Source organism: Brachionichthys hirsutus, chromosome 7 (assembly GCF_040956055.1).
Source record: "Brachionichthys hirsutus isolate HB-005 chromosome 7, CSIRO-AGI_Bhir_v1, whole genome shotgun sequence".
NCBI lineage: Eukaryota > Metazoa > Chordata > Actinopteri > Lophiiformes > Brachionichthyidae > Brachionichthys > Brachionichthys hirsutus.
In genome coordinates this window covers 5,936,644-5,964,365 of record NC_090903.1, presented here as the reverse complement: position 1 = coordinate 5,964,365, position 27,722 = coordinate 5,936,644, and the positions used below count along the sequence as shown (strand labels likewise).

Sequence of the window (27,722 nt, the reverse complement as noted above, 5' to 3'; positions counted from 1 at the left end):
GCGCTGTGTCACCTCGACTATGGATATGTGAACATTTCCTGTGTACTTGCTCCTATCTTCAGTAAACTAATAATAAAAAAAAAACGTGTCACAAGTTTCTCTACACAATATCTGGTCCTAACTAAATATGTGTAATACAATATAGGTACTCAGGTCATTGTCAACATGGCTGACATTTAACTGAGGCCTCCCTATGCTTACAATAAACATAACCTTTATCCTGAATGTGCAGCTAAATTTGGGTCAAACTTGTTATATCATGTACACAATGAACAAACTGATTATGCGTGAGAAATATTTATTGAAGGCACAACATTTATTCACAGCAAAACATAATGACTAGCACCTAGCTGCTTATTAACAAGTCATGTATAAGGCATTCAGGATCACGTAATCTGTGTAAATGTCACTTCAGTCCACCGATACAGTATTTTTAACAATGCAGGGGCAACTTTATCAGTTTAAATATTAGTGCAAAAACAAGAATCCACTAAAACTAGACACCAGTCAGTGGCACAACTTCATCCAAACCGCACAACTGGTGTTGCATAAACAGGATATGCTTCAGTATAAAATGTCAGAATTAAAGGTGCAGCAGATCTGTGCTGCTGCCTACAGGTATGTGACTGAAACTAGCAGCGACACACATGCAATCATTTCCTGTTAAAAATCTCAGTTTTAAAATTATGAAAGCTATTGGAGAATGTGAGACTTCACCCTTCAGCGCATTACAGTAACAAACTCCTGATAGCTTCTGTTTTTTGTGTTGGCAAGATGTCAAAATTAAAAAAGAAAATGTTGGTTGAAAAATAGTTTGGCAGTCAATGAGCGCAAAACTGAAATTTAGAAATGAAATCAGCCGACATTGCACACTACGGATACTGATGTTTATCGTGCATGGCCACATGCTGTTTTTAGTACAGCGACTCCTTTATGAACTGTAGTTTTGCATAGTTGCACTAGCACGGCTGGATTTTCCTTATACGTCTTCCTCTTTAGGAACATTGAGGTGGGATGGGATGAGATCAGCAGGTCAGCTCAGGCTCAGGGGTCTTCAGGGTGACGGGTTCATTGCAGTCCTCATGCACTGTACTCTCAGTACAGATGCTCCTCTTTAGCCACACATTGTCAGGTAAAGCCACTAGCCATGACAGAAATGATGATTAAATTAGGGAGATTCAACTGACAAAAGATACTGAGAGCCTTTTGGAGCTGAACTCACCTCAGTGATGGTCATCTCTGCCACTCCTGAGCCCTCCTTGTCCAACTGCTGGAAATACCCTGTATAAAAAGAAGCTTTTCACTATATCTCCCTGTATTAATACAGTCTGGAAGCATAAACCATACATATGGGCTCACGTCAACAATAATAACACTCACTAAACATGGCTTCGAGCTTCACCAAGCAGGAGATGAAGTTATCAAAATCAATCATCTCATTCTCTGCATATCGGGCGACCAGAATCTGGTTCAGTTTGTTATTCAGTTTAAAACCTACAAAGGAAAAGAGTAAAGGTGAAAGAAAGGGTCACACTTCTCACCCATAAGTGCGTTTACTATCAATGTTGGAAATTCTAACCATGAATATCATACCTGCTCCCTCCACAGCGAGGCGCATCTCATAAGAGCTCATGGCCCCTGACTTGTCAATGTCAAACTCCCTGAAAATGACCTGAGTGATGGAGACAGAAGTGAAAATGAAAACAAAAACTTCAGTGTTTACTCTTTGTGTGTACACATTACTAATGCTCACAAAATAATTCTTCTTACCAGCCATTTTCGGATTTTGTTCCAGAGGATCTGAAACTCCACCAGTCCTAAACGTGCACTGCCATCTTTCTGGTAAATTCCACTTTAAGGAGTGAAACCACACAGGAAATCAATTAGACTAAAGCACTCAGAGAGCGCAGACCTCCACCAAGAAGCTCATTCCCCTCATAATTAGATTTACACCATCCACATGGTGATCTGCATCATCACTAAACGATTCTATATTGTATTGCTCGCAAAATGTAATGGGATCTAAATTAGACCAAGACCCATCTTCAGATTTTTTTCATCGAGATCCACCCAGCAGTTTTCCCATAACATACTAACAACCAACCAACCAACCAAATAAATAACAAAAACACTGTCAAAAACATAACGTCCTTGGCAGAATGGAATACTGCTTGATTCATGCATGCCTGATAACTCAAGAGGATACATCCATCAGGTTGACCATGGTTCTACAGGAGTCAATACTGAAGCCATCGGTCTTCAGGTCCTTGTCTGAAATGGTAAAAACTGTCACCTGAAGCAATTGACACAATTTCACAGAATGTCTTACAGAAAAGTGGGAAAAAAAAAAAAAAAACTACACAAGCACGACACTTTTTACTGCTTTCGGTGTATTCTCTCTTCAGTTCGCCATTTGCTTCTTTTATCAACACGGACACAGGTATTTTAAAATCCATCTCTGTGCAGCACTTTTGCCACAGACTCGACAAAAAAAAATACAACTGAGGTTTTAAACATAACTCATGCAAATGCATTTTCACAACAGGCATGTAAAGGTCTGTGAGAAAAATATAAAAAACTATGTCATCTATAACTGTTGTTACAGTTTCTTTTTGTTATTCCCATACTTGCGAAACAAAAGCAGTCAAACACAGAATGAATAATCAATCACCATTAACTTTTTATTAATTAATTATTTTTTAATTATTGTCCTTTTTTTCCTCACTCTTCTCTAATGAATTACCATCCCAACATATGAAAAATCAGGAACTTTGGAATCAAGTCTTTCCATTAAATTTCATCTTAAGCCATACGATTCTTAGTCTTTTTTTTTTTAATCATACTCAACATTAAAACCATGATATATGCACTATAGCGGAATCTGATGGGAGCTGTATTACTCGAATGAAAACTCACGTCTGGTGACAACTCTGTTTAGGATGGTCCTCAACTCACGAATAGAAATCTCCATGTCCTGGAAAAAGGCAGAGAACAAGAAAAACACGCGATTCTGAGAAACCCTGCCATTTGAAGGAGGTTTGGGTGTGAAAGGTTTTTCCATTAGGGAAAATTAAAATCAATCTGCCATTGAAAAAATCTATCAAAACCCTGATAGATCTAAAAAATGCAATCAGCCAGGCTTTCCCATCCAACTAACCCACTTTAATGCCCTTTGAGTATTCCATTTAATGTCTGTCATTTTCACCAAATTGCTAGATTGGATCATTAATACTCTTATATGTACAATCTCAGATGTTCAAAACAGTCTTTATTCTTTCAAAAATAGCAGGACAGCAAGCCACTTTCGAGAAGACGGACTAACATCAGCTGATAAGTAATAATTAAGTTTAAGAAATGAAACTACTGAGCTTTTGACAAATCCATCGCATTCTGATCTGGTACTTGCTTTTGATATTTAGTTAACGTAGTATATTTTGGGGGTAGGGGTGATCACAAATATCAACAAGTTGTTGATATTTTAAGTATATTTGAAGTTCAAATCCAACCACTGATTGAAGGATTTGGAGGATTGAATAGTCAGATCGTTTTTGCAAATACTATTATAAATGTAAACATTCAGAACTGTTAAAAATAAAAATATGTCAGATCTGACGCCTCACTGGTTCATAAACATGTGCGTCTTCTGTTGGCAGCTTTTGCTGGTTATTGACAAAACAACAACAAAAAACACAGCAAGCAAGTGGCCAAGGATAGATCCCGTCTCAATACATTTTGGCCATCGTCTAAAATACCACGTACATAATATTACCACTACCTGAAACTTGGCAAAATTATTTCAGTGCAGTTAGCTTGCATAAACTCCAAACAGGGATATGAGAGAGAAGGACAGATCTTACCTCCCCTGATAACTGAGCAAACATGGACTTAAAGGAGTCATCAATGTTGTCTTCAGTTACTTCCTCCTATTAAAAACCACAAAAATAAAAGACAGGTTTATGACAGGGATCCTCTCTAGTGATTCCCTGCTGTTTTTTATATTTTCTTAAAATAAAAAAATCTTATAATTGTCGTCAAATCAGACTGATACGTACTTCATCTACAAAATCAGCAGAGATTTCATCATCCATTTCTCTACAAAAGACAAAAACACATTAGCGTAAGAAATTTGTAAAAAATGACAAAGACATCTTATGAAAAGACACATACTCTGTTTCTGATTGCTTCTCGGTGAAGACTCGGAGGACAAAGTCAGCCTCGTTGTTGGGTTCGAAAGTGGAGGGTACGATGAGGTACTCTCCAGGTGGCAGACGAATCCGAGTGCTCACCTCTCGCAGGTTAATGAAGGTCTCTGACCGAGCACACGACGAATGGGACAAAAAGAAATTTTTCTTCAGATGGACATTTTGGCAGCCCTTGTACTGATGGAAGCAGGAAACAAAACGGGGGTTGAGATGCATTTCAATGGTTGCACATCAGTTTCATTGAAACAGTATATATGTATATTTATTAACTTAGCTGCATTGCATCGGATGAAAATAAATTCATAATAAAGTTTTGCTTGAAATCAGTCTCCCATCACCATTAATCCTAAACATAAAGTTTTCACAATGCAGTTGTACGACTTTTTTTTTGAGATGATCAATTGTGATGGATTAATGAGTCATTCAAATTTGTGTCTTGTGATTTTTATCCAGTGACTGAAGAACACAATACACATAAACAGAATGTTTAAACATTTGAACCATTTGTAGGGTTTGATGCTCTCCCTACCTCATCAGGAATCTGTGTAAAAAAGAGGCAAAGAGATAAGAGTCAGAAAATAAAAAATAGCGAGGAGTATTTTCTCAGAATAATGTTACTAAAACACTAAAAGAGCAAAAAACAGTGCGTTTTCTCTTCTCGCCTCATAGACAGCAAAGCCGATGGTGTGCATGTCCTGACCCTGGCGACGATATCTACGGCGGTCCTTCTGCATGAGAGCGACCAAAAAACTGCACGCCACTTCATCGTCTTCCGGGTCATCGTCCTCCTCCAGCAAAGTGATCTTGTACTGAGGGTTGATCCAAAATGTGTCTGTGCAGAGAATTCCCTGGTGTTAGCTGTAGCAACATGAGAGAAATGATGACATCTAATGTAATTCAGTTGGAACTCACTGGGGTTGTTCCTGCAGCCACCGGCTGTACTGCCTCTCATCCAGGAGCCGTAAAACTTGATGGTGTTCCAGTGGCTGAGATTGTCCTCAACCAGAGCGTCGGGAGTCAAGTTACAGATCTCCAACCGGGAAAACTGTCTCTTGAACTCACTGAAGGACATCCTGGATGATTAAAATACAAGACATGTTTACAACCCACATATACATATTTTTTAGATTTTATGCAAAAATAAATGTGGTATTACAGATAAATTTACACCAATGTGAGCTTTGTAGGTGCTATTAGTTAATTACCTCTGCAAAGGTTATTGTTTTTTTGTTTGTCTGTCTGTTTGCAGGATTATTGAAAAAAACAACAACTGCTGGATGGATCTTGATGAATAAATTTGAAGGCGAGTCTTGTTCTAATTCTGAGAGTGATCCGGATACCCGTCTGGATACAAAAAAATCTGGCTTTTCAAATCTATTTATAATGCAGGCTTTTTCAAAAAATCATATCTTCTAAAATGTAACATTGAAAACTCCATTTACAGATTCAACAATCAGTTAAAAATCAATGCCGATTCAATTTTACTTTTCATGCTTGGATTATAAAGATGCAAAGAACAATTTAGAACCTTTTAGTGATGATCCAGATCACCGTGTGGACAGTGTAAACCCAATTACGAGGGGAATGAGCTGCTTGGCCGAGGTCTGCTCACTCTGAGTGCTTTTCTGGTCATTAGGCCCGAGCGCCTATCCTAGTTTTTTATTACATTTGACAGAACCAGGAAAACTGTTTTATAATTTTCAGTCTTAATGCTAAGCTAAGATTCACTTATGATCTAAAACGAGTACACCTCCAAAGTTAGTCTCACATCACTAAAATCAACCCACAACCAATTTCATGGATTGTACTTTCTTGCAAATATTTGACGTGTACTTTACCCACAATGCAATGCCACACCCAAGAGGTTTGAGTGTGCTAATCTAGGTGCGCCTAATGTAGCCTGTCTTTAACTGTGAACCAACCAGTAATGACTCAACCGATATTCACCAAGTTTCTCTCTAACTTCACACTGCAGATGATTCTCACATTCTCATTTCAGTCTCAACTCAGTCATCTGAGACAGTTAAACAACAGTGAAGTCTTTATGCACACCTTTTCTCATTGTGGAACCATCCAAAACCAGTAAGTAGTGTCAACTTCACTTACTTACTGGGTAAATATGAGAGTGAAGAAACCACAAGAATGCCAGCCTTTCATCCATCTTATCATCTAACGAAAAAGCGTATTCCCTAAGTCAAAAAGAGCAAAACATCACCTGGACTTGTTTACGGTTGGTTTCACCTCTCATCCAAGAGGCCCCTTTAGTTCTGTGAACTCTTGGATGAGAGTGAAACGTCTTTAACCTTAAACAAGTCCAGTTGATTCTTCTTCTTTTTTTTTGCTCTTCCTGATTTACCTCAACCTGGATGACTGATAACCTGCAGAGCCATATTCCCTAAGGAAGCGCCATTATGTTATGTGGAACATTTTACCAAAACTCCCCGTCTTCCATCTTAAGGTGAAGGTCTTCCCGTTCTGAAGTGTCGATCTCATTCCATTCAGGGGAACTGCACACAGAAGGACAATATAAGCATAAAAAAAGCAGCAAAACAAATTAAGGATGGAAATGTTTGACGCATGGCACACCCACTTGTCACTCCAGGCACCAGTCCACTCCACCTGGCCCCAAGGGTTACGTACCCGGATCAGGCGTTCCATGCTGCCTCGGAAATCAACCTACATAATACACGAGTGACAAAAACTTAAGAGCCATCAACATCCCTCATCATGATAACCAGGAAAGAGACACAAACAGACCTCCTTCAACCCAGTGACGGAGTAGGCATGACCCTTCACCAGCTTCTTGAATGTAACGGCCTCCATGTCGAAGGCACTGGTGATCTGCATTAATACGAAAACACAAATGTGATGAGTCAAGCAGATAAACGACAAACAGGTCGGCTCCTGATGATGGCGCCACGTTAGTCCGTGTCCTGGTGGTGCGTTCAACGCTCACGTCAATAGAGCAGCCCAGCAAAGAGCCTCGCTCCAGAGCTTTGCTGATTATCCTGTGGAGGTCTCTGGGAGCGCTGCGGAGTTCGTACATCTCAGACACCCCCCCTGTGAAGTCCTCAAAGCCTTCTGTGGTGCTTCCTCCAGACAGAGCCTCGTAGGAGCCATTCAGCCTGAGGAAATATAACAAAGAGAAAAAGGTTGATCGCCATTAACGTTCCATTAAATACAGACATAATGAATAATTTACATAGCAGGCTCTTTCAACACTCACTTGGCATACGCCTTCTCGAGGAGTGCACTCCAGAATTCATTCCCCTCAGCGGAATGAACAAACATCAGCTCGCCGTCTCTGACAGCTAGCCTGTCATCTATCACGACGTCCACCCATTCGCCAAACTGCCAGAACTGAAAAGACAGAGCAGCAATCGAGAAGAGTGCTTGCCTTGCATTTGACAGGAAGGAAAGATTAGAAGAGCGCAATGTGATCTAGAAGTACTTGAAAGTGGAATATCCCAGCGTAATCATCTTGAAAGGATTGGCCGTGAGGCACGACCCGATGGAGAAGCCTCTCGTTCAAGGTGAGAGAGGCGATGGCTGCTAAGAGCCAGCAGTCGCCTGCCAGGGAGGAAGAAACGTCAAGCTATTCTTTTACTGTCATTAACTATGAACGCTAACAATAACAAGGTCTCACCCAGCGCTCCCTGACAGATGTCCGTTCTGGTGGCTCCGCCTACAATGAACTGAGGGTCATCTGTCAGTTCCTGTGGAGAAAGGACATGTCTGGGTGAAGACACATCCAATCAGGACTAAGACATCCCTCATGTCTGTTGTGAGATTACACATTAAGCCAGGTCATGAGAGCCTTAAAATTATTTAAAATTAGGAATATGCTCATAATCAAATTGTCCCTCTCGTGCTTTCTCACCGTGGGCCTCATCCACTCCACTCCAGTCGTTTTGGCAGAGTAGGGGGCCAGCTCCTTGAAGCCCAAGGAGGGAGGCTCAGCTGGGAAACAGGGGTCTTCAAACAAGCAGCCCGATTCCACACATTGCTGCTTGAGTGCCTCGTAGTCCTGGTTGGAAAAGGGTACAGCCTGCTCCTTGGAGCCCATTCCTTCCGCTCGCAGCCTGTTGGCATATATGCTTGCAGATATCCCTCCGCCAGCTGGATACATGCTGGGGAGAGATAAAAATATAGAGCAGGGTGGGTTTGTTTGCACAGTGGCAGCTATAAATAGCAGAATGTTGTGTAGCGGCAGAGTTACAGCACAGCAATCAGTCGTGGGAGCGTTCAAGATACCAATTAAGACAATAAAACCAAATATTTAATTTAATTAGTTTGACCCAACATGGATTCTGCATAATGCTGTCGGGCTAAAAGCAGCAAATATGCTTTTGGTTTAATAATTTAATAATAATAATAATTTAATTTATATAAATTATGAGAAAATAATTGGGTTTTTTTTTTTACAATTGTGGAAACTACCGGTATTACCCAATTAATTACTGAATTTGTAGGTTTGACAACTACAGGGTAATTTCACATTCTAAAAATACAATCCTGCACATCAGACTCAGCATGCCGTTATTGGAACCTTAGTTAGAACCAACAGACAGAAAAGCCCAGACATACGGGGAGACAAGGTGCAATAAACGGACAGAAATACGATACCTTGTCTGGGGACGGGCTGAGAGGGAGACTGGGACAAGAGAAAGAGAAAGACATTCACTTAGGTTCTGGCACTGGTGCAGGTGAAATGTTTACTCTCTTTCAGATGCTTTGAATGCCCCCCCCCCCCCCCCCCCCCCCCCCCCCCCCCCCGGAGCTACAGAGCCACAGAGCCTTGTGCAGCCGTGGTAAAAGGAGGCCCTCATTGGGGGGGGCTTTTCTCCCCCCCCTGAACTGAATGCTTTGCTTTTCTATGCCGGAGAGACAAACATTGTGGTGAGGAAGCAGCAGGAACCTGAGTGAGTTTCTCCATGAGCTGGGTCACTGTAATGAGGTCTGCCCACGACCAGAGGCCCCAGATCAATCTGCAGGGGTATCCCTCTGTGTCCTAAAGCGAGGGGGGGTCTAGCCCCCCACCACCACCACGACAAAGCAATGCTGATGCCTGCATTCCTGCAATCATGTCACGCTGTACACTTCAAATGTAACAACCCCCCCTCTGATCTAAACCCACTCATGATGCAGAACGACAGGCCTTTGTTAATTAATGCAGCTGAGCGCGTTAGAACTCCTGCTCCGTAGTGAGAATGACGTCAGGCCTGCCTCTCATATTATGGTCTGCTTTCTGACATTGTTACAGGCTGACCGTAACAGCTGTTCTCTGTGTTGTTATTATTAGCGCGCAACGGCGGCCCGCTTTGCGTTGTGAGCCATGAGGAATCTCAAGCGGGCACCGAACAGAGCAGTTGAGTCAAATAAGGTTCGAGCACTCACCGGCGCGCCGCGGAATCCTGCAGGTCCTACAGAAACAGTCGGAGGGTAGTAATGATCTGTCATTCAGTGGCGCCGGGGAGGCAGGGAGGAGCGCAGGGAGGAGCGCAGGGAGGAGCGCAGGGAGGAGCGCAGGGAGGAGCGCAGGGCCGGCCCTCCTCCCGGTGCGGGGCGGGGCCGCCACCAGTACCGCGCACGGCCGCTAGGGGGCGCAAACACATTCCCCCCCCCCCCCCCCCCCCCCCCCCCACACACACACACACATTCTATCACAATCACATTGAAAAATAAATTGCATCAATGACTGACATCATTTATTTTGTCATTTTCAAGCACAAATGTAGACAACTTGGAAAAAAGAAAAAAAAGGAGGGGCGGCTCTCTGTAGCGCACTCTGCCAGTGCCGCTAGGGGGCGGAAACCCATTCAAGTTATTTCAAACAGTGATTTTATTTCCTCCGCCCCCCCCCCCCCCCCCACTTTCCACAGAAACGAATGAGACTACTGCAGTCACACACGAGGAATTCAAGCCTTGAAAGATATACCTTAATAGCCCACACATTTCCAACGCAGATGTTAATAGAGAACTGTAAAAAATCCCACTTTCTGTGAGGAGTTTGCATGTTCTCCTCACGTCTACATGGGTTGCATAACACAGGCCAGACACAGCAAGGACCAGACCTTGAAGCGTTTGTTGTTGGAGGAAGGGACACAAAGACAGACTGTGACATAAGAAGCTGAAGTCTTGTGTGCAAGCATATTATTCATATAGAATTCAACTCTCAGCCATATCAAGGCTATTTTATACACACAGTAAACTAAACATTTGCTTGAGAGATACAGTAGCTGTAAAATATTAAATTTGCTGTATTTTTTATTTACCATTGATGAACTTGTAATGTATGTGCTAAGCACCAGCGGCAGATGACTAACGGTACCTGGTATGAATGAATGAATGAATGAATGAATGAATGAATATATTTATTAGATAGAATGTTAGAGTACAAGTACAGTCACACAGTAAACACACTGGAACATGCATGCAGTGCTGCATTATTGTTGTGTTTGGTTTTCTATGCTGCACTCAATTGGCCAAAAACCCAGTTGATCCAATTTGGGTTTTACATTTTTCAAAATTGCATTTTCTTTTCTGTGTGTGTAAAAAAAAAAATGTTTTTATGAACAACCTAAAATTAAAATCAGATGATGGCACTTTAATCTCAGAGTTTCATTTCAAATAGAAAACGCTATTGTAAAGAAAGAAGAAAATAAAATAAAGATGAGGTCATCAATGTTTACTTTGAAGAGAATGAATAATTCATGACTAGTAATTGCACATAAAGCTATAGCACTAATGTACTGTCTGTCCACACTGGCATTATAAAACAGGCATAGATACTCACCAGCAGAGACATAAATCAGGATAGAACTGTTAAGAACATTTGCACTGCCTTACTGTAAATGACATTACATCAGTGCAACAGTTTCTAATGCAAAGTATTTGCTCACTATTAGCTGTGGTGCATCATGTTGAAGATAAGCTCCAACAAAGCAGAGGATTTCTGCTTGGCCTACATTTGGGAACATCATTATTTGGGTTTATAAAACAAAAGAAGTTATTTACTTTCTCATGCACGTCACAATTTCTTTGCTCCTACCGGTTAGATAGAGGGGCCCCGAATTACATATTGAGTCTAAAGCAGACATGCAAAGGGGTGTGGCCGTGTTGGAAGGTTTCCGGGTTCGATTCCTATCTGTGTGGAGTTTGCATGTTCTCCCCGTGTTCGTGTGGGTTTGCTCCCACCTGTTGTCCAGGGTGGACCCCGCCTCTCACCCGTAGTCAGTTGGGATAGGCTCTAGCAACAGCAGTTAGTGGTTGGCGACTCACCCTTCTGCCATCATGCCACAACATTGGATTTGGGAGCAGTAGATGAGATCCCATTACCAGACAATCTGCTGAAGCTCATTTGCATTGTGTTTATGAGTGGCTTTAGCAGCAGCGGCACACACCACATCTGCAGCTCATTGGATTTACCCCCACACCAGATCAGAAGCACATTCCTCACCCTGAGAGAGTTGTGTGGTTTTTTTCTTCCGGTTTTGTCACTCCATTGTGACATAGCTAAAATACACATGCATTCACAGCTGTTTGCTTTTATCATGTCCTTTCTGACCATAAATATTGAATATTGTTTGGCCAATGATTCGCTTTGCTATACTTGGGTACAGAATCAGGATACAAGGGCACACTTTGATCGAACAGAAGCATCCAACGTGTCGGCGGATGCAGGGCCATTAGGATCATTAATATCCCATTTATGTTCTTGCTCAAGTTTACGCTTGCATAATTCTGCGTGTTTAAGTTTTTATTTCACAACTCTCAGCTGTAGATGACGCATATAATCGCTCCCACTGACTAGAGAAAAACACCTCAACATGTTTCCTTCTTTCACATCTCATGATAACATTTCATAATAATGTAAAGAGTTTGTTTAAACTCGTTCAGTGGTTGATTTAAACACACCCAGACAGACTCAAAAGAGGCCGTGGCAGCCTATAGTCCTGCTCCTGTGTGTCTGCGGTCAGAGTCTTCAGATTGGAGATTTGCTTAAGGGCTACCTGCCGTCTAAACGTGCTCTCTTCACCTGTCTGTCCTACTGGAGACCCCTCCCTGTCTGCGATCCCACCCCACACCTTGCGCCATCTATAAAGGAAGCTGGCACACAGACACGTCTGGATTGTGCTCAGTTATTGTTACTGCTCACAAGTCGACCAGAGAGGGACTCACTACTCGTCTACACCCGAGGCACCAAGGATGACGTCCACAGCAAGCCGACTGGCCCATGAGCAAAAGAGAGAGCAAGGCATCGGCACCAAGAAGCATGCAGTGAGATTCTTGGAGCAGGACTATGAGAGTCTGCGCCAGCAGTGTCTGAAGAGCAGACGCCTGTTTGAGGACAACTGCTTTCCAGCTGTGTCCCAGTCACTTGGATACAAAGAGCTGGGCTCATCCAAGACCCGAGGTGCTGTTTGGAAGAGGCCAACAGTAAGAGACGATATTCTGTAATATCTCCCTGTGGTTGGTGAACTGGGCAGTGGCTCATCGGTGGCGTAAAGGTTTTTCCATTTATTTGCAATCATTTACTATTTCTAAGACAAAAATCCCTCAACTTGTTTTTTATTTTTTTGTACATCCCAAATAATGGAGTAACACGTAGAAGAAGTTCTCATCAGTTCATTTGTAGTTGTTATAAATAAGTTATTATTGTCACACAGTAATAATCACACGCTGTGAGGATTTATTCTGCCTTTTCTGCGCTTGACTTGAAACAATCTTTGTGCCAATTGAAGAAATCAGCTCATTAACATTGTCAAAAGAACAACAATGTGCTGCATCACATTATGATATTTATTCCCAGTGGTGTAGAGCCCCTTCTAATGGAGTCATCCAATCACGGTAATGGAGAGTCATATCCTCTGTGCTGTGACTCTGGAATGTTTCCAGAAATGTGCTTGTATGTTTTCCGTGCAGGAGCTGTGCTCGGACCCAAAGTTCATCGACAACGGAGCCAAAAGGACGGACATTTGCCAAGGAGCTCTGGGTAAATAAAAGATGGTCCCACTCCCACAGATGGGTGGATGAGTTATGTGGTTGGAATCCTCCACCCACTCTTGCATTAAGCTTGGACGAATAAATAATCACAGAGGAGGGTTGTTGGCACATAATATTTACTGCATCACTGTATTGCAGTAACATCACATGTTACCCAATCTGACTGTGTTTTTTTGCTGTTACTGTGCAGGGGACTGCTGGCTTCTGGCTGCAATAGCCTGTCTGACTCTCGACCAGCGGATCCTGGCTCGTGTGGTGCCTCCTGGTCAGAGTTTCACTGAAGGTTATGCTGGGATATTTCACTTCCAAGTCAGTAAATCAAAATGTTCCTCTGTTGTTCTTTTCCCTGTCATTTAATGTCGCTCTTTCTGCTTTGTTAATCCATAAACTTGCACTTGAACATTAAAAGATGGTTGAAAATATGGCAATCATACAAGTTTGCATAAAAATGTGCACACACAAATTAAAATATTCTTTAAATAAAAAAAAGAAGAAAATTGTGGCTAAAAGTTTAATTAACAGTGAAATATTTCTATTTTTTTGTTTGGTAAAGATTTTAAAGTGATTATTTTTGCAGTTTAAGACATGTTAAACAATTATTTTTACTTATGGGAATGTTTTCTCCCCAGTTCTGGCTCTTTGGTGAGTGGGTGGATGTGGTGATTGATGACCGTTTACCCACCAGAGACGGAAAGCTGCTGTTCGTTCACTCAGAGGAGGGCTCGGAGTTCTGGAGTGCCTTGCTGGAGAAGGCCTATGCTAAGTAATGGCCTCATTAAAGCATTTGCGCAGTGGAACTGTATGACATAAACTGGCCTAACCCATCCTTTCCCTTCTGCACCCCCCCCACAGGGTCCATGGCTGCTACGAGGCCTTGACAGGAGGAAACACGATTGAAGGGTGTGAGGATTTCACGGGAGGAATAGCGGAAGCATACAGTTTAGACAAGGCTCCACCAAACCTCTTCCAAATCGTAAAGAAAGCCCTGCGTCTGGGTTCCCTGATGGGCTGCTCTATTGATGTAATGCATATTTTCTGTCTGTGAACAAACCCACCAGCAGCTGTGCAGTTCTGATGTCATGAGGTGATCGCTTCTTACAGATCACGAGCTCCTACGAGACAGAAGCAGTAACAGCTCTCAAACTTGTCAAAGGGCATGCGTACTCAGTCACCGGTGCAGAAGAGGTAAATGCATTTGCCCAAACTGTCACCTGAATGTTGCATTTTTATTTTTAAATTATGCAAATTGTATTTCCTACCATTGCTCTGTCAGGTAACTTTCCGGGGTAGTCCGCTTCAGCTGATCCGCATAAGGAACCCATGGGGTGAGGTGGAGTGGACTGGAGCATGGAGCGATGGGTAGATATTTAAATGAGTACATAACACAGTGGTTAAATACATCATTTTACTAACAGATGTCTTTCATCACAATCAGATCCAAGGAATGGAAATATGTCAGCGAAGCTGAGAGTTCAAAGTTGAACCACGTAGCTGAAGATGGGGAGTTCTGGTAAATCCATTGTCTTTTACTTTTCCATTCACACCACAGTAAGTCTGATGCATATGGTTCATAATCCCAGTAGGAATCATGTAAATTAAATACAATCACGTCACCAAAGCAACAGCAACAGATTTAAGGGGAGAAAAGTGACCTGAATTTATTACGTAAGATACAACAACACAAGTTTCACTGTTGAGAAATGGGTTCTCCTGCTCAGGATGTCCTTCTCAGACTTCAAAAGGCAGTTCTCAACGCTGGAGATCTGTAACTTGACCCCGGACACACTCGCGTGTGACGATGTGTACCACTGGAACCACTACCAGTTTGAGGGGATGTGGAGGACTGGATCCACTGCTGGCGGCTGCCGCAATAACACAGGTAGTATGAGAGTCCTATGAATTAGAACGTGTGTTCCACTACTTCACGTGAAAGACTGCGTGCTCTGTGTTTCAGCCACATTTTCATCCAACCCTCAGTTTGTGGTGTGTCTGGAAGATGTGGATGATGATCCTGTGGATGGGAAGGATGGGTGCACCTTCCTGGTGGGGCTGATGCAAAAGGACGGACGACAGCGGAAGCGGCTCAACCATAACCACGAGACAATTGGCTTTGCCATTTATAAGGTGTCTCCAAATCTTTTGATGTTTTATATAATATCAGTCTCACTTATATAAAAAAAAAAGATAACTGATTGTTTTTCTCATATTTTCTATCTTCTCTTTTTTTTTTTACAGGTCCCAGATCAGGTTTGTATTGCGCTGTTACGTGTCAGTAAAGAATCTCTCGGCTGCTATTTTGACAGACTTGTGATCTTCTGATCTTCAGGTCAAAGGTCGCACCAATGTTCACCTGGGCCCAGATGTCCTGCTGCGGCAGAGAGCTGTAGCCATGAGCAAGACCTTCATCAACACACGGGAAGTGTGCGACCGCTTCAAGCTTCCCCCAGGAGAATATGCCATAGTCCCCTCCACCTTCCAGCCTCATAGGAATGGCAGCTTCATTCTCAGGGTGTTCACAGAAAAACAGGCTGCAACCAGGTATCTGTGTTGCATCAACACTAAGGCAGATTTATGTCTTCAGGCTAACACTGACCTCAGATATCATGTTTTTACATAGCAGACTAGTGTGTAAAGCTCAGAGTCCAGCTCCGTTACAGTAATACCTTGACATACGAGTATAATTTGTTCCTGGACCGAGCTCGAAACTCAAATCACTCGTATGTCAAATCAGTTTTTCCCATTAAAAAAACACCAAATAAAATGAATCCGTTCCGGCCGTCTAAAAACACTCAAATCAATGCTAATAACAATGGAAAAAAAGTGTTTAATTGCTATATAGATACACGCATACACAAAATAACATAATAAATTATATGCAATGTTAGTGTAATATAAAATGTTATTTTATTATGAGTTTTACATTTTACAGTGGAGACAGACGACAGCGTTAACAGCGCTGTGCCGTGCGAGCAGGAGGGAGGGAGGGTTTGTAGACATTTAATTCCATAATTGTACCTTACATGTACACTTACATGAACTTAGACATAACAGTTCTGCCTTTGGAAGGCTTTGTGTTCTTGATACCGTCCTTCTGTTTGAGGATTGTACATGTCGTCGATGTACTCCGCTCGTACTGCCGTGCCAAATCACTTACAGACACCACGGTCACGTTGATCGATCATTTCATGCTTGATCTCCATCGTCATGTGTTTTCTCCCCCCTCACTGCCATCCTTACCGCTCGCTTCCTTTGGACCCATCACTTACTATAAAGAGTATTTACAGATACAGGGAAAATCACTGAACGAGTGAGCCACGCTTGGAGCGCTCAGCCATCTAGCATCAGCATCTAAAAGCAAAAATATTACTCACAGGCTGGCTGGTATTTCGGAACACTCATATGTCAAAGCGTTCCTATGTCAAGTTATTACTGCATTTTTTCCACAAATTCAATGTTATTCCATTGCCAGTCAGAAGGGTGCGCTAAAGCTGCACATTTTCATTGTTTTAGTCCTCTGGAGGAAGACGTTGATGCTCAGATAGAGGAGGTAAGATGAAGACTTTATTTTATTTTTATTACTGAAATATATCACATTATATATGCATTTACTTCTGCTTGCTGGATACAAAGTTACCCCCCCGCCCCACCCCAACATACTGAGGTGGCACATATTTAAAGGGCCAGTGCTTGCATTTTACAGCAACAACAGATTCATCCACCCTTTCTCTCACAGGAGGAGATATCTGAGAGTGATGTGGACCCCAATTTCAAGAAAATCTTCATGCAGCTTGCTGGCAATGTGGGTACAGCTACGTGCAGCCTCACGGTATATGAGACAAGACTCTAAACCCGGATTACAAATCAAAATGATGATGCATTTTTCAAACAGGACATGGAGGTATCAGCATTTGAACTGGTTGGGATTTTGAACAAAGTTGTGGCACGAAGTGAATGCATCGTATTCTTGTATGTGGTGATGTGCAGCCTTTTGATTTTCAATGGTACTTATATTTTACTTATTTCAGGGGCTGACATCAAGACGGATGGCTTCAGCCTTGAGACAAGCCGACTTATTGTCAGTCTGCTGGATGTATCCTTGCTGCAGCATGAAAAACTCTTCTTCTGCTGGTCACTCATTCATCTTCTTGATGATGTGACGACTGCAATCGTTTTGTTTTCAGCCACTTATCCGAATCTAGGACAGGCGTAACACTGGAGCCTGTCCCAGCTGACAATGGGTGAGCGGTGGGGTACACCCTGGACAAGTCGCCAGTTCATTGCAGAGCCACACAGAAAGACAAGACACCCACGCACACTCACGCACACTCACAGAAACACCAGCGGACAATTTAGAGTGGTCGGTTCACCTACGTTGCATGCTGTTGGTGGCGGGAGGAAGCCGGAGAACCCGGCGAGAACCCACGCAGACACGGAGAGAACATGCAAACTCAGAACACAGAAAGCTCCCACATGGAATCAATCCAAGGATTCCAGCATTCTTGGTGTGAAGCGGCAAGTTTAAAGATTATTTTGCAATATGAACTTTTATATTTTTAACCTTAACACCCTACAGAAAGATGAAAGTGCCAAGTTGGGACTATTGGAGTTCCATGTGCTTTGGAACAAAATCCAGAAATACCTGGTGAGTTGTGATAAACTGTTGAAAGACAAACGCCATTGTTTTATTAGGTTCATTGTAACTCGAGAGAGATACTGTTATAAAAGGGACCAAAACTTTTTTGAGACTGCAGCGGCAAAAGAAAATGCACAAATCTGTGGGAATCCCTTTTATTATTTACCAAAGTGGGATATTTACAGCCTTCTTGTGTGACTTTCTTACATCAGATATGGAATGAAAGTTAAATACCTTTTCTTACAGCGCTACAAAGCTTAAGTCTTGGTTATGTTCTGGCTGTCCCTCTTAATGCAACATATCATTTCCTATAGGTGATCTTCAAAAATCACGATTCAGATAACTCGGGCAACATGAGCTCCCATGAGATGAGACGCGCCGCCGCTGAAGCAGGTAAGCACGTTAACATGAGGAATCCCATACAGCGACGGTTCACATGGGTCTTTCATACTGGAACAAATTGTAAATTACAGCAGCCAGGTCAGAAATGGGACCAAAAAGTACAATTATAGTATTACTTTGAAGATTCTGGTATGCTTTGCTGCAACGCTAACACGGTCAAAACTAAAGGAGGAGGAGACAGACGTTCTTGATCTAAACACACTGAGGAACAGGCGTGCAAAGACTCCACCACTGGGCCTCGCCTCTGCCACCTGGGAACAGACACACAGGGGTGGAGACAAGACGAGACATAGACAAAAGACAAAAAGTAAACATAACTAGATTAGTTGGACATGAAAAACACGCTCTGCTGCATTAGTACAAAGTCACAAAGGAAGCTTGGGCAACAGCACTACCCACTGTGCCAGCGTGCTGCTCTGCTGTGTTACATGAATCACCCTGCACACCCTTTTTTTGTTTTTTTTTACTCAGGATCTGAAAATAATCTGTGTATGAAACTAACCCTACGACCCGGTAAAAGAAATAGCTCTAAGTGACAACTCTCTCTCTGTCCAGGTTTTAACATCAACAGCGGCGTGCTGCAGGCTATCGTCAATCGTTACGCTGACACCCAGTATGCCATAGACTTTGACAGCTTTGTAGGTTGTCTCATTAAATTGGAAATGCTCTTCAGTAAGTCTCAGAAAACTCAAGAATATCACGTTAGTTTATCTCACGTTGACTTGTGTGATCCAACTCATAAAATCTCCTTCTGCTCAAACAGAAATGTTCAAGTTGTTGGAGGTAGCTGACTCAGGGACGATTGAGCTGGACATGCAAAATGTATGTGGGGGGGGGGGGGGGGGGGAGCACAGGTTATTGTTGGCTATCTGCACCTTTACTCCAGACAGCTTTTTAAATAACTGCCTTTCCTCTTCCAGTGGTTGTCCCTGGCGATTTACTAACTCTGGAGACAAGATGAGCGAGGATGCCTTTGTGACATCTGCCACTCTGTTCTGTGTGTTCCTTGAAAGCTTTTGGCTAAAATGTTTGTTTGGAAATGATACCGACACTTCCTGGAAAAAGAAATAAATTGCAAAATAAATTTGAAAATAAGTTTGAAAATATGTTGCATCACTTGCATGTATTTTTCCATATGCAGAATGAAACACATCAGTTCCACCTCTTGCAAATATTCCACAACTTTTCTGAAGCTATTATTTGCACAGATCATACAAATTAAATCCTTACTAACGCATGGATCATAGTCCCTTCCCGAGTTTGTTTACAACGTTGCTGGTCGGAAATTATTTGTGCAATTTCGGTAACTAGTGTTTATTCATCTCAAACCATTTTAGAAATAGACTGAGAGTTTATTTCAGAAGTCTTTGTGGAATGATAAAAAAAAAAAATGCCCATGGGGCCGCCTACTGTATGGGCTGATCATGGTTAATCAATCAAGAGGATGTAGAGTAGGCTGGACTAAACAGGTGAGCCCGATCAACCTTTCCCTCTGCTCTGAACAATGGAGGGTGTGGTTAACACAAGGCAGAATACATAGCAGTGAACCAGTCTAACCACAGACACAGAGCGGAGACGCTACCGGCAAACAAAGTCTTACAAATCTCCAAAATGGCCGGTATTGCACAGAAACTTCAGCACAACCGAGACAAATTACATGGAATCGGAACCAACTCTCATGCTGTGAAATATTTGGAGCAGGACTACGAGTTGCTGAAGAACAGCTGTCTGGACAGAGGACAGCTGTTTGAGGATGAAAGCTTTGAGCCGCTGATATCATCTTTAGGATACAAAGAACTTGGGCCAAATTCCTACAGCGTCCGTGGCATCACCTGGGAAAGACCAAAGGTGGGTCCGACAGGTGGAGCGCGTCGGTTGCAGGAAATGTGAACTGGTGGCTGCTACTTCACGTACAGGAGAAATAGAACCAGGGGCTATGTTAGCAATGCAGGTGTACGATATCAACCAACATGCGTTCTATGTTAGTAAGGGAAGGTGACAGAATGGTGGATGGATGCAAAACTAAAACTAAGACAAGCAGCAGGTTTCTGTGTAATGTTAGCAGAATGCTGGACTAAATATGGATGTGATTCAGTGTGGTTGCAAAAATCTAACTTTCATATCCAGTAAAACTCCACCGCCAAGGAGGTGATCTAACATTAAATTCTGAATAGAGAGTGTCGATGGGAGGAGTGTGACTCTGTTTTTCCACTTTATTTATCCCAGGAATTGTGTTCCAATCCAAAGTTCATAGTTGAGGATGCTACAAGGACTGATATCTGCCAAGGAGCACTTGGTGAGCTGACACACACACACACACACACACATTCAAGCATTTTCCATTTTCATTCTTCATGCAGTCTTCCCGTTCCCGCAATGCCTGTTTTTTTGTTTTCTATTTCTAATTGTATCTAATCAAATCTAAATGTAATAGGATGGCCACAAGAACAAAACAACTCTTCTTGTTCCCGTTTCGGTGCTGCTTAACTTAACCTCTGGATCACTCTTTTGCTCACTTTATTTGTAAAAAGTTCATCTCAAATAGAAAAGCCACACCTCATAACGCCTAGTAAGTGCTTGTGCACGGCGCTTTGCTCACCTGTCGACACCCAGTTGAGCAGGGTGCAGACGTGCGTGTGGGTGAGACCAAACTGTTTGCAGGTCATTAGCTTTGAGACAGTAGTCATCACTGTACGTGACAGATGTGTGTGCAAACAGCATGCCGAGACTGTTTTTGGGACATGTGTCATGAAGCCATAACAACTTGCATCTTGTGGGAGGGTGTTTTGAAACACCTCCGACACCGAACTCCGGCGTCGAGTTTTTATAAGGATCGTTGGAGATGGGCACTCAGAAATGAACCACACAAAGACAGATCTGTTGTTAACAAGATGGCACTCTTTATTAAACCAACAAAAATGTTCAGCAATCTTAAGCAGTGTATTGAGCTCCTAGAATTAAATCAACTCTTACCGTTTGCCAATAGGATGGAGAGCCCACACCCTTGGTAGAGCGAGCTTTCAATACCAGCCGGGCGTCCGTACGCGACCCACAGCAGACTCTCCCAAACGTGTCTCGCCCCCCTCCTTTTATTCTGTTTAAGCCGGGTGTGAGGGGTGGACTGAGTGACCTTCTCAGCCCCTCCCGTCCCCACGGACAAGTTGTTTGTCAAGAGGCTTCGCACGGCCTTGCAATATTCACTTATCTAAGCAGTTTCGGCATATAAGCAGTTTCGGTGCCTGGCACCGAAACCAGACAAAGAGAAACAACTCCCCTGCCCGATATGAGAGCACAAACTATGCTGCCCAATTACCGGACAGAAAGAAACAACTCCCTTGCCCGCTATGTATGAGTGCACAAACTATGCTACCTGATTACCGGACAAAGAAGAACAGCTCCCTTGCCCGCTATGAATCACCATCAATTTAATGAACAACAGCACAAAAAATATTCATATAGTTCAGAGGGAGTTCCCTTTTCTCAAACAATACCAACCTGTGCCTCAGGTGATTGCTGGCTCTTGGCAGCTATTGCGTCCCTGACTCTCAACAAACAGGTTCTGCGTCGCGTTGTCCCCCACGATCAGAGCTTTGACGAGGACTACGCCGGGATCTTTCACTTTGAGGTACAAAGTATAGCTCAATCCAGACGAGTGGCACAGAGACACAGTTTAAATTCACTAACCGCATCTCCTGCGTGATGCACAGTTTTGGCAGTTCGGCGAGTGGGTGGACGTGGTGGTTGACGATCGCTTGCCTACCCGAGATGGAAAGCTGCTGTTCGTTCACTCAGAGGAGGGTTCAGAGTTTTGGAGCGCACTGCTGGAGAAGGCCTATGCCAAGTATGGAAGATTGCGGCGTTTTGGACACGTTTCTGCTTGTTAGCCCCCCCCCCCCCCCACACACACACTCATGAACACATTCTCCTTTTAGGTTAAATGGATGCTATGAGGCTCTTTCTGGAGGCAGCACCACTGAGGGTTTTGAGGACTTCTCTGGAGGCATTGCCGAGAAACATGATCTGAGCGACCCAAACCCTCATCTCTTCACGATCATTCAGAAGGCCTTGGAGAGAGGCTCCCTCCTGGGATGTTCCATCGATGTTGGTTTGATGTTTTGGTTCAGGTTGGTGCCTTTTTGTGGTGTCATCGCTAACGTCGCCTCTCCATCCCAGATTACCAGCTCAGCTGACTCGGAGGCCGTCACACATCGCAAGTTGGTGAAAGGCCATGCCTACTCGGTGACCGGTGCCGATCGGGTAGGGAGAAGATTTTCTCTGTATCCATAGCCTTGTCAGTGTTCAACTACGCTACGCTGGTTCTATTCTATTTTATATTTTTTAGGTTAGATTCACTTCTTTCTTTGCTTTTGGGGTCCCTTTTATGAGAATCTAGTTCTGGATACATAATTGACACTGACATTCTCTCAGGTGGAGTATAGTGGAGACATGGTGCAGCTGATCAGGATTAGAAACCCGTGGGGTCAGGTGGAATGGAATGGAGCTTGGAGTGACAAGTGAGTGCTCATCTGTGCTGTGTTATTTAAATGGCGGGAAACTAAATATTTATATTGATAAACCTCCCATCATTCAGCTCTACACATTATCATTGGCAGCTATGTCCGTCTACCTACTCTAATTTTTGGCCCTGTATGTGGGCTAAAACTTTCAGTCTTGCAAACAGGAATCGCTTAACTTGATTTGCAAACAGGAATCCTGAGCCAGTTTGATCTGGTCTGAACACACGCCCTGACAGGAAGCAGAAATGAGCCGCTGCGGCCTCCCCAGGCGCTTCCTCGGTGGAGCGAATGACGCTGTTCGTGGTTCCTCTACGACGTTCTTCTCCATGCGGGATCAGTTGTAATCTCTTTGGTGACTCCATTTTCTACAACACCGTCACCATTCGTTACTTGTATTTGTCCGTCACTATTTTTTTTGAGAACCAAAATCCCTGCAGAACTAAAGACACTCCCATCATCAAAAGACGAAGCAGGTTGACGATTTTTCATGTTCAAAGTTTTAGCTCCTCAACTTTTCTTGGACCTTCCCACGATGCTTTGCTATTGGCACTAAACAGTGCCCTCCAAAAAAAAAACACTCTCATTCTCTGAAAAATTTCATTCATACATTTCCATTAAAGTTTTCATAGTGTGTGAAGTGTGAGTTTCCATCGTGCTTTTGGCATGTGGCGACTCCCAGTGGACTGGCTGGTAAATCCTGCTCGAGTTGGTTTTACTCCTTGCATTTATAACCAAGAATGTTTTTTCACTCATTTTTCTAGTTCTTATGAGTGGAAACGCATAAGTTCTGATGACCAAACAAGGCTGACCAAGGCTGAGGACGGGGAGTTTTGGTAAACCTCTTTGAAACTGCTTGTCTTCTTCCGGGTTTCTTACTGCTGATGCACTCTTACGTTACGTTATCACCTGCTAAAAGCCCTGTTTTGCCCACAGGATGTCATTTTCCGACTTCCTGCGCCAATATTCCCGTCTTGAGATCTGCAACCTCACACCTGATGCACTGACAGGCGATGAGTTCAAGAAATGGGCAGAGATCGAGTTCGAAGAAACATGGAGACGAGGCGTGTCAGCTGGCGGATGCAGAAACTATCCAAGTACGACTAGTTTTGTTGACCCCACCCCCACCCCAGTTTTTAATCTTGCACTGCAGCATGCGCAGTATAACCCTGTTAACCCCTTGTTGGCCTTCCTAGACTCCTTCTGGTGCAATCCTCAGTTTGTCATCAAGCTGGATGAGGAGGATGATGACCCTGATGATGGTGAGGAAGGCTGTACTGTAATCGTGGGTTTAATGCAGAAGAACAAGCGACGCTTGAGGAAAATGGGGCAGGATATGGAGACCATCGGGTTTGCCATCTATGAGGTAAACAGACCCCCCCCCCCCCCCCAATACCGCTGTTAAGGAAATTGTCTTTGTGCATGAGAGGTCACCGACAAGGTCATTTCAATCAACTGACATAAGGCTAATTTGAGTGTCCTTGTCCGTGATGTTTCCTATCAATACGCTCTTGATGCTGAAGATGTGTGGAATTTGTATGTGCAGCATTTGCACCTATTTACATTTTGACATCTGTCATGTATTTGTTTTTTTGTCTTTCTCAGCTGCCCGAGGAGGTACGTATAAACCGTTTCGTTCCTGAATTCATCCCAATCCATCGTGCACAAAGGGAGGCGCCACGTGACCATACCCGCATTTTGTGCCTTCTTGTAGTTCTCTGGCAAAACTCAAGTGCATCTGAAGAGAGACTTCTTCCTCCAAAACTGTTCAAAAGCACGCTCTGAGACCTTCATCAACCAGCGAGAAGTGTGCAACCACTTCACACTTCCCCCAGGAGAATACCTCATTATCCCTTCCACCTTTGAGCCATACAAGAACGGAGACTTTTATGTGCGGGTCTTCACTGAGAAAAACGCTGACTTCGTGTATGTTGTTGTACGTTTTCTAAATAAGTGTAGATTCATGATGACAAAAACAAATACAATTGGGTATTGGGTATAAAAATATGAGTACTCATTCAAAAGTAACTTAACCATGACTTGCTATGTTTAGAGAGATCGACGATCCAGTCGAGTGCCATGTTGAGGAGGTAAAAATTCTATTCCCGGATCTATATCCTTTTTTGAAGGTTAATGTTTTAACAAAAAGTTTTTCAAGATTACTTTGTCCACTTTAGGTTGATATCGATGAGGACGACATCAGTCACCGATTCAAGAGACTGTTTGGACAGCTTGCTGGAGATGTAAGCATGTTTAAAAAATGAAAAAGATCATCATGATCTCGGTGATCTGCAAAATGTCACATGCCTCTTAGGATTTGGAGATCAGTCCCTTTGAGCTGCAGAAAATCCTGAACCGTGTGGTGGGAAAAAGTAAGTGAATCTGTTACTATCTCGTCGTTCAGCCACGTTCATTACGTGCATTTATGTGTGCCCTGTACACCCTGTTTCACGTGCTTTCTCAGGAGAAGACATTAAAACCAATGGTTTTAGCCTGACGACGTGCCGCACCATGATCAATCTGCTGGATGTATCCTTCCATACTGTCCTCCAGACACATTCTCCTTGTGTAAATATACAAATAAATAAAATCATATTTTCTAAAATATTTGCTGTAGGTTCTGTGTAAGATTAGCCTGCTGAATGTCATAAAAAAACAACCCAGAAATAATAATCCACAAACCATCATATTTAGCTTACAATTGTCGACATGACACCAGTCACCCTAGTCAAAATATTATCAATTGCCAATTACTCCTTTTAAAGGCTTGAATAAAGTAACTTATTCCTCACTAGCTGCCGAAATGTCCACGTGAGCACGTTTCAGCTCTCCTCTGAAGCTGTGTCAGTTCTACTGGATGAAATTTTCCAAATGAAGGCATCATCCATTTCTATCAAAGGGAGATGTTTTAAATGGCATACGTTTCTTTTCACAAGTGAATCCTGAAATGTCTGGGGTCTCCACAAGTATCTGTGCGCTTTCATTTTCCCTTGATGTGTTCTTCAAAGAAAGATGGCAGCTGCAAGCTCGGAATCCTTGAATTTAAGATCCTGTGGGCAAAGATTGAGAAGCTGCTGGTATTCTCTTTGTGTATTTGTGTCTGCATCAACACACCAATGCACTATTACAGCATTACCAGTAGTTAGCATCACAGGTTCATGAGTTGGGCTCTCCATTAGGTTCTGTACAAAGAGAAGGACACAGACCAGAGTGGCTGCATGAGCGCCTCTGAGATGCGGACGGCTGTTGAAGATGCCGGTGAGACGTTTTGCTGACAGAAGCGCTTCCGCCCTTCTCAACATTCCCTTAGAGCTCATTTGAAGTTCACCTTTGTGCTCTCCGACAGGCTTCTCCCTCAACAACCCTCTGCACCAGATCGTCGTGGCCCGCTACAGCGAGCCAAGCCTCACCATTGACTTCGATAACTTTGTGGCCTGCCTGATCCGCTTAGAGCTGCTCTTTAGTGAGTTTGTCATTGCGACTGTATCCCTTATCTTACTGCCTCATTCACATGATGTAGCGCTGTGATGCTTTGTTCTACTCATCACAGACACCTTCAAGGAGCTGGACGAGGAGGGGTCCGGTCGGATCAAGTTAAGCTACCTGGTGGTAAGTGCTGAGATGCGACAGTGACATGGAAGCCAGAAGCAATTAATTGTTTTTCTTTATAAGAAATAAGAAATGCCATTGAGCGGAAGCGCGCTCTGGGAATGGCCTCCTGATTGAAACAGACTGTGCTCCTGTTTTGATCCTCAGTGGCTGGAGCTGACGATGCTGTAGAGGAGCTGCACCGGTTAGCAGCGGATGCAGACGAGCCGTCGTATCTGAGCATGCTTGGCTTTCTCCGGGGGGGGGGGGGGGATCATTTTGTTAGTTAGTTAGTTTGTATCCTTCCATCGGAAACATTCAGCGCAATCAATCAGAATGCTGTTAGATTTAAGAGAATTGACATGGGGGGGGGGGTCATTTTGTGTTTAGTGTGCATTTAATGAATGGCTATTCATCTTAAGGGAAATTAACTTCTACGAGTTTGATTATTTACTAATGTAATAAAGATGTACCGCACAAATAAACATTTGTTCGTTCAGCATCTTAGATTTTATTGGCAGTGAGACATGGATTGAACATTTTTCGTTCTGCCCTCATGACAAAATCATTCATTCTCATGTTTTGGTGAACAAAATAGAAATTGAAGCTACTAGTCCCTGATATTAAACCAACATTTGCCAACCACCATTCAGCCAGCTAGAAAGAGGCCTTTTGACTCAGGACAACGATGTGATATGAGGGTACCGAGACATCTAATGTTTTGGTAGGGTGAGGGTGGCCTCAGCCTCCTGCCCCTTCCATTAAACACCGGCTCCCCCTTTAAATGATTACATCTGCTATGCAGCACATGTTCCTATCTGATTTCAGAGCGTATTAATAATGTAATACTGAAAAGTTAAATCAGTTATCCACTTGGAAGGACATATCGGAGGCAGCTGTGGTACTGCATTGAAATACCCTTCAATGCTACACTTGTACTCAACAACATGCATGTACTCGGTAAGTAGATTTCTTTTTATTGTCGGGAATTTCCATATTAGATGGAATTCCACAACGTGTTTATGTCATGGTTATGATGGATTAAAATATGGTTCATGCTTGTTCACGTTACATAGGATAAGGAGTGTTCAATTATTTTTCTTATCAACCTTTATCAGTTATAATTATACCATTGCAGAAGTTATGTTTCAAGCCCTGATTTTGTCCTTTAATTTCTGTGTCGAATCTGTGATGCTGTGTCTTTAATTTCTGTGGCGAATCTGCGATGTATGTACTGCACAGTGATCGATTGCGCGGTCAGTTTTGACGAATACATTGGATGAAAGTAAACGTGTCGGAGTTTTCATTCACGCGATTCTCACTCTATTTTCCCCGGTAACGACAGGACAACAGGAACGCACCACATTTAGTTGAGTA

At 43.0% G+C, this 27,722-nt stretch overlaps 3 protein-coding genes across 4 annotated transcripts; 2 read left to right on the top strand and 1 right to left on the bottom strand.

The window, feature by feature from the left end:
• Nucleotides 1-290: 290 nt before the first annotated feature.
• LOC137895845 (calpain-1 catalytic subunit-like) lies at nucleotides 291-8,331 on the bottom strand. 2 transcript variants are annotated; one of them, XM_068741364.1, is made up of 21 exons: nucleotides 8,083-8,331; nucleotides 7,849-7,918; nucleotides 7,654-7,772; nucleotides 7,429-7,562; nucleotides 7,159-7,327; nucleotides 6,960-7,043; nucleotides 6,793-6,878; nucleotides 6,635-6,709; nucleotides 5,115-5,275; nucleotides 4,865-5,034; nucleotides 4,732-4,743; nucleotides 4,168-4,379; nucleotides 4,053-4,092; nucleotides 3,858-3,923; nucleotides 2,917-2,974; nucleotides 2,207-2,271; nucleotides 1,771-1,839; nucleotides 1,594-1,672; nucleotides 1,381-1,494; nucleotides 1,223-1,281; nucleotides 291-1,141 (listed from the first exon to the last, which is right to left on the bottom strand). In XM_068741364.1, exons 1-21 carry the CDS (start codon nucleotides 8,329-8,331, stop codon nucleotides 1,115-1,117), a joined length of 2,118 nt encoding a protein of 705 aa, XP_068597465.1. In that variant the 3' UTR covers nucleotides 291-1,114. The 2 variants fall into 2 exon arrangements, with proteins under 2 accessions (XP_068597465.1, XP_068597466.1); XM_068741365.1 differs by having other exon boundaries at nucleotides 3,858-3,920.
• A 4,079-nt stretch (nucleotides 8,332-12,410) lies between these two features.
• LOC137895846 (calpain-2 catalytic subunit-like) lies at nucleotides 12,411-19,256 on the top strand. The gene is made up of 21 exons (XM_068741366.1): nucleotides 12,411-12,641; nucleotides 13,128-13,197; nucleotides 13,399-13,517; nucleotides 13,838-13,971; nucleotides 14,061-14,229; nucleotides 14,310-14,393; nucleotides 14,482-14,567; nucleotides 14,644-14,718; nucleotides 14,927-15,087; nucleotides 15,163-15,332; nucleotides 15,444-15,455; nucleotides 15,535-15,746; nucleotides 16,719-16,755; nucleotides 16,942-17,007; nucleotides 17,098-17,155; nucleotides 17,234-17,298; nucleotides 17,782-17,850; nucleotides 18,156-18,234; nucleotides 18,799-18,915; nucleotides 19,007-19,065; nucleotides 19,164-19,256. The coding sequence occupies exons 1-21, from the start codon at nucleotides 12,411-12,413 to the stop codon at nucleotides 19,185-19,187; spliced, it is 2,097 nt and encodes a 698-aa protein (XP_068597467.1). The 3' UTR covers nucleotides 19,188-19,256.
• A 598-nt stretch (nucleotides 19,257-19,854) lies between these two features.
• Nucleotides 19,855-26,614, top strand: LOC137895844 (calpain-2 catalytic subunit-like). Its single transcript, XM_068741363.1, has 21 exons — nucleotides 19,855-20,091; nucleotides 20,470-20,539; nucleotides 21,750-21,868; nucleotides 21,951-22,084; nucleotides 22,176-22,344; nucleotides 22,417-22,500; nucleotides 22,672-22,757; nucleotides 23,522-23,593; nucleotides 23,694-23,854; nucleotides 23,954-24,123; nucleotides 24,363-24,374; nucleotides 24,472-24,683; nucleotides 24,811-24,847; nucleotides 24,935-25,000; nucleotides 25,072-25,129; nucleotides 25,222-25,286; nucleotides 25,766-25,834; nucleotides 25,937-26,015; nucleotides 26,104-26,220; nucleotides 26,308-26,366; nucleotides 26,514-26,614. Exons 1-21 carry the CDS (start codon nucleotides 19,855-19,857, stop codon nucleotides 26,535-26,537), a joined length of 2,100 nt encoding a protein of 699 aa, XP_068597464.1. The 3' UTR covers nucleotides 26,538-26,614.
• The last annotated feature ends 1,108 nt before the right edge of the window (nucleotides 26,615-27,722 follow it).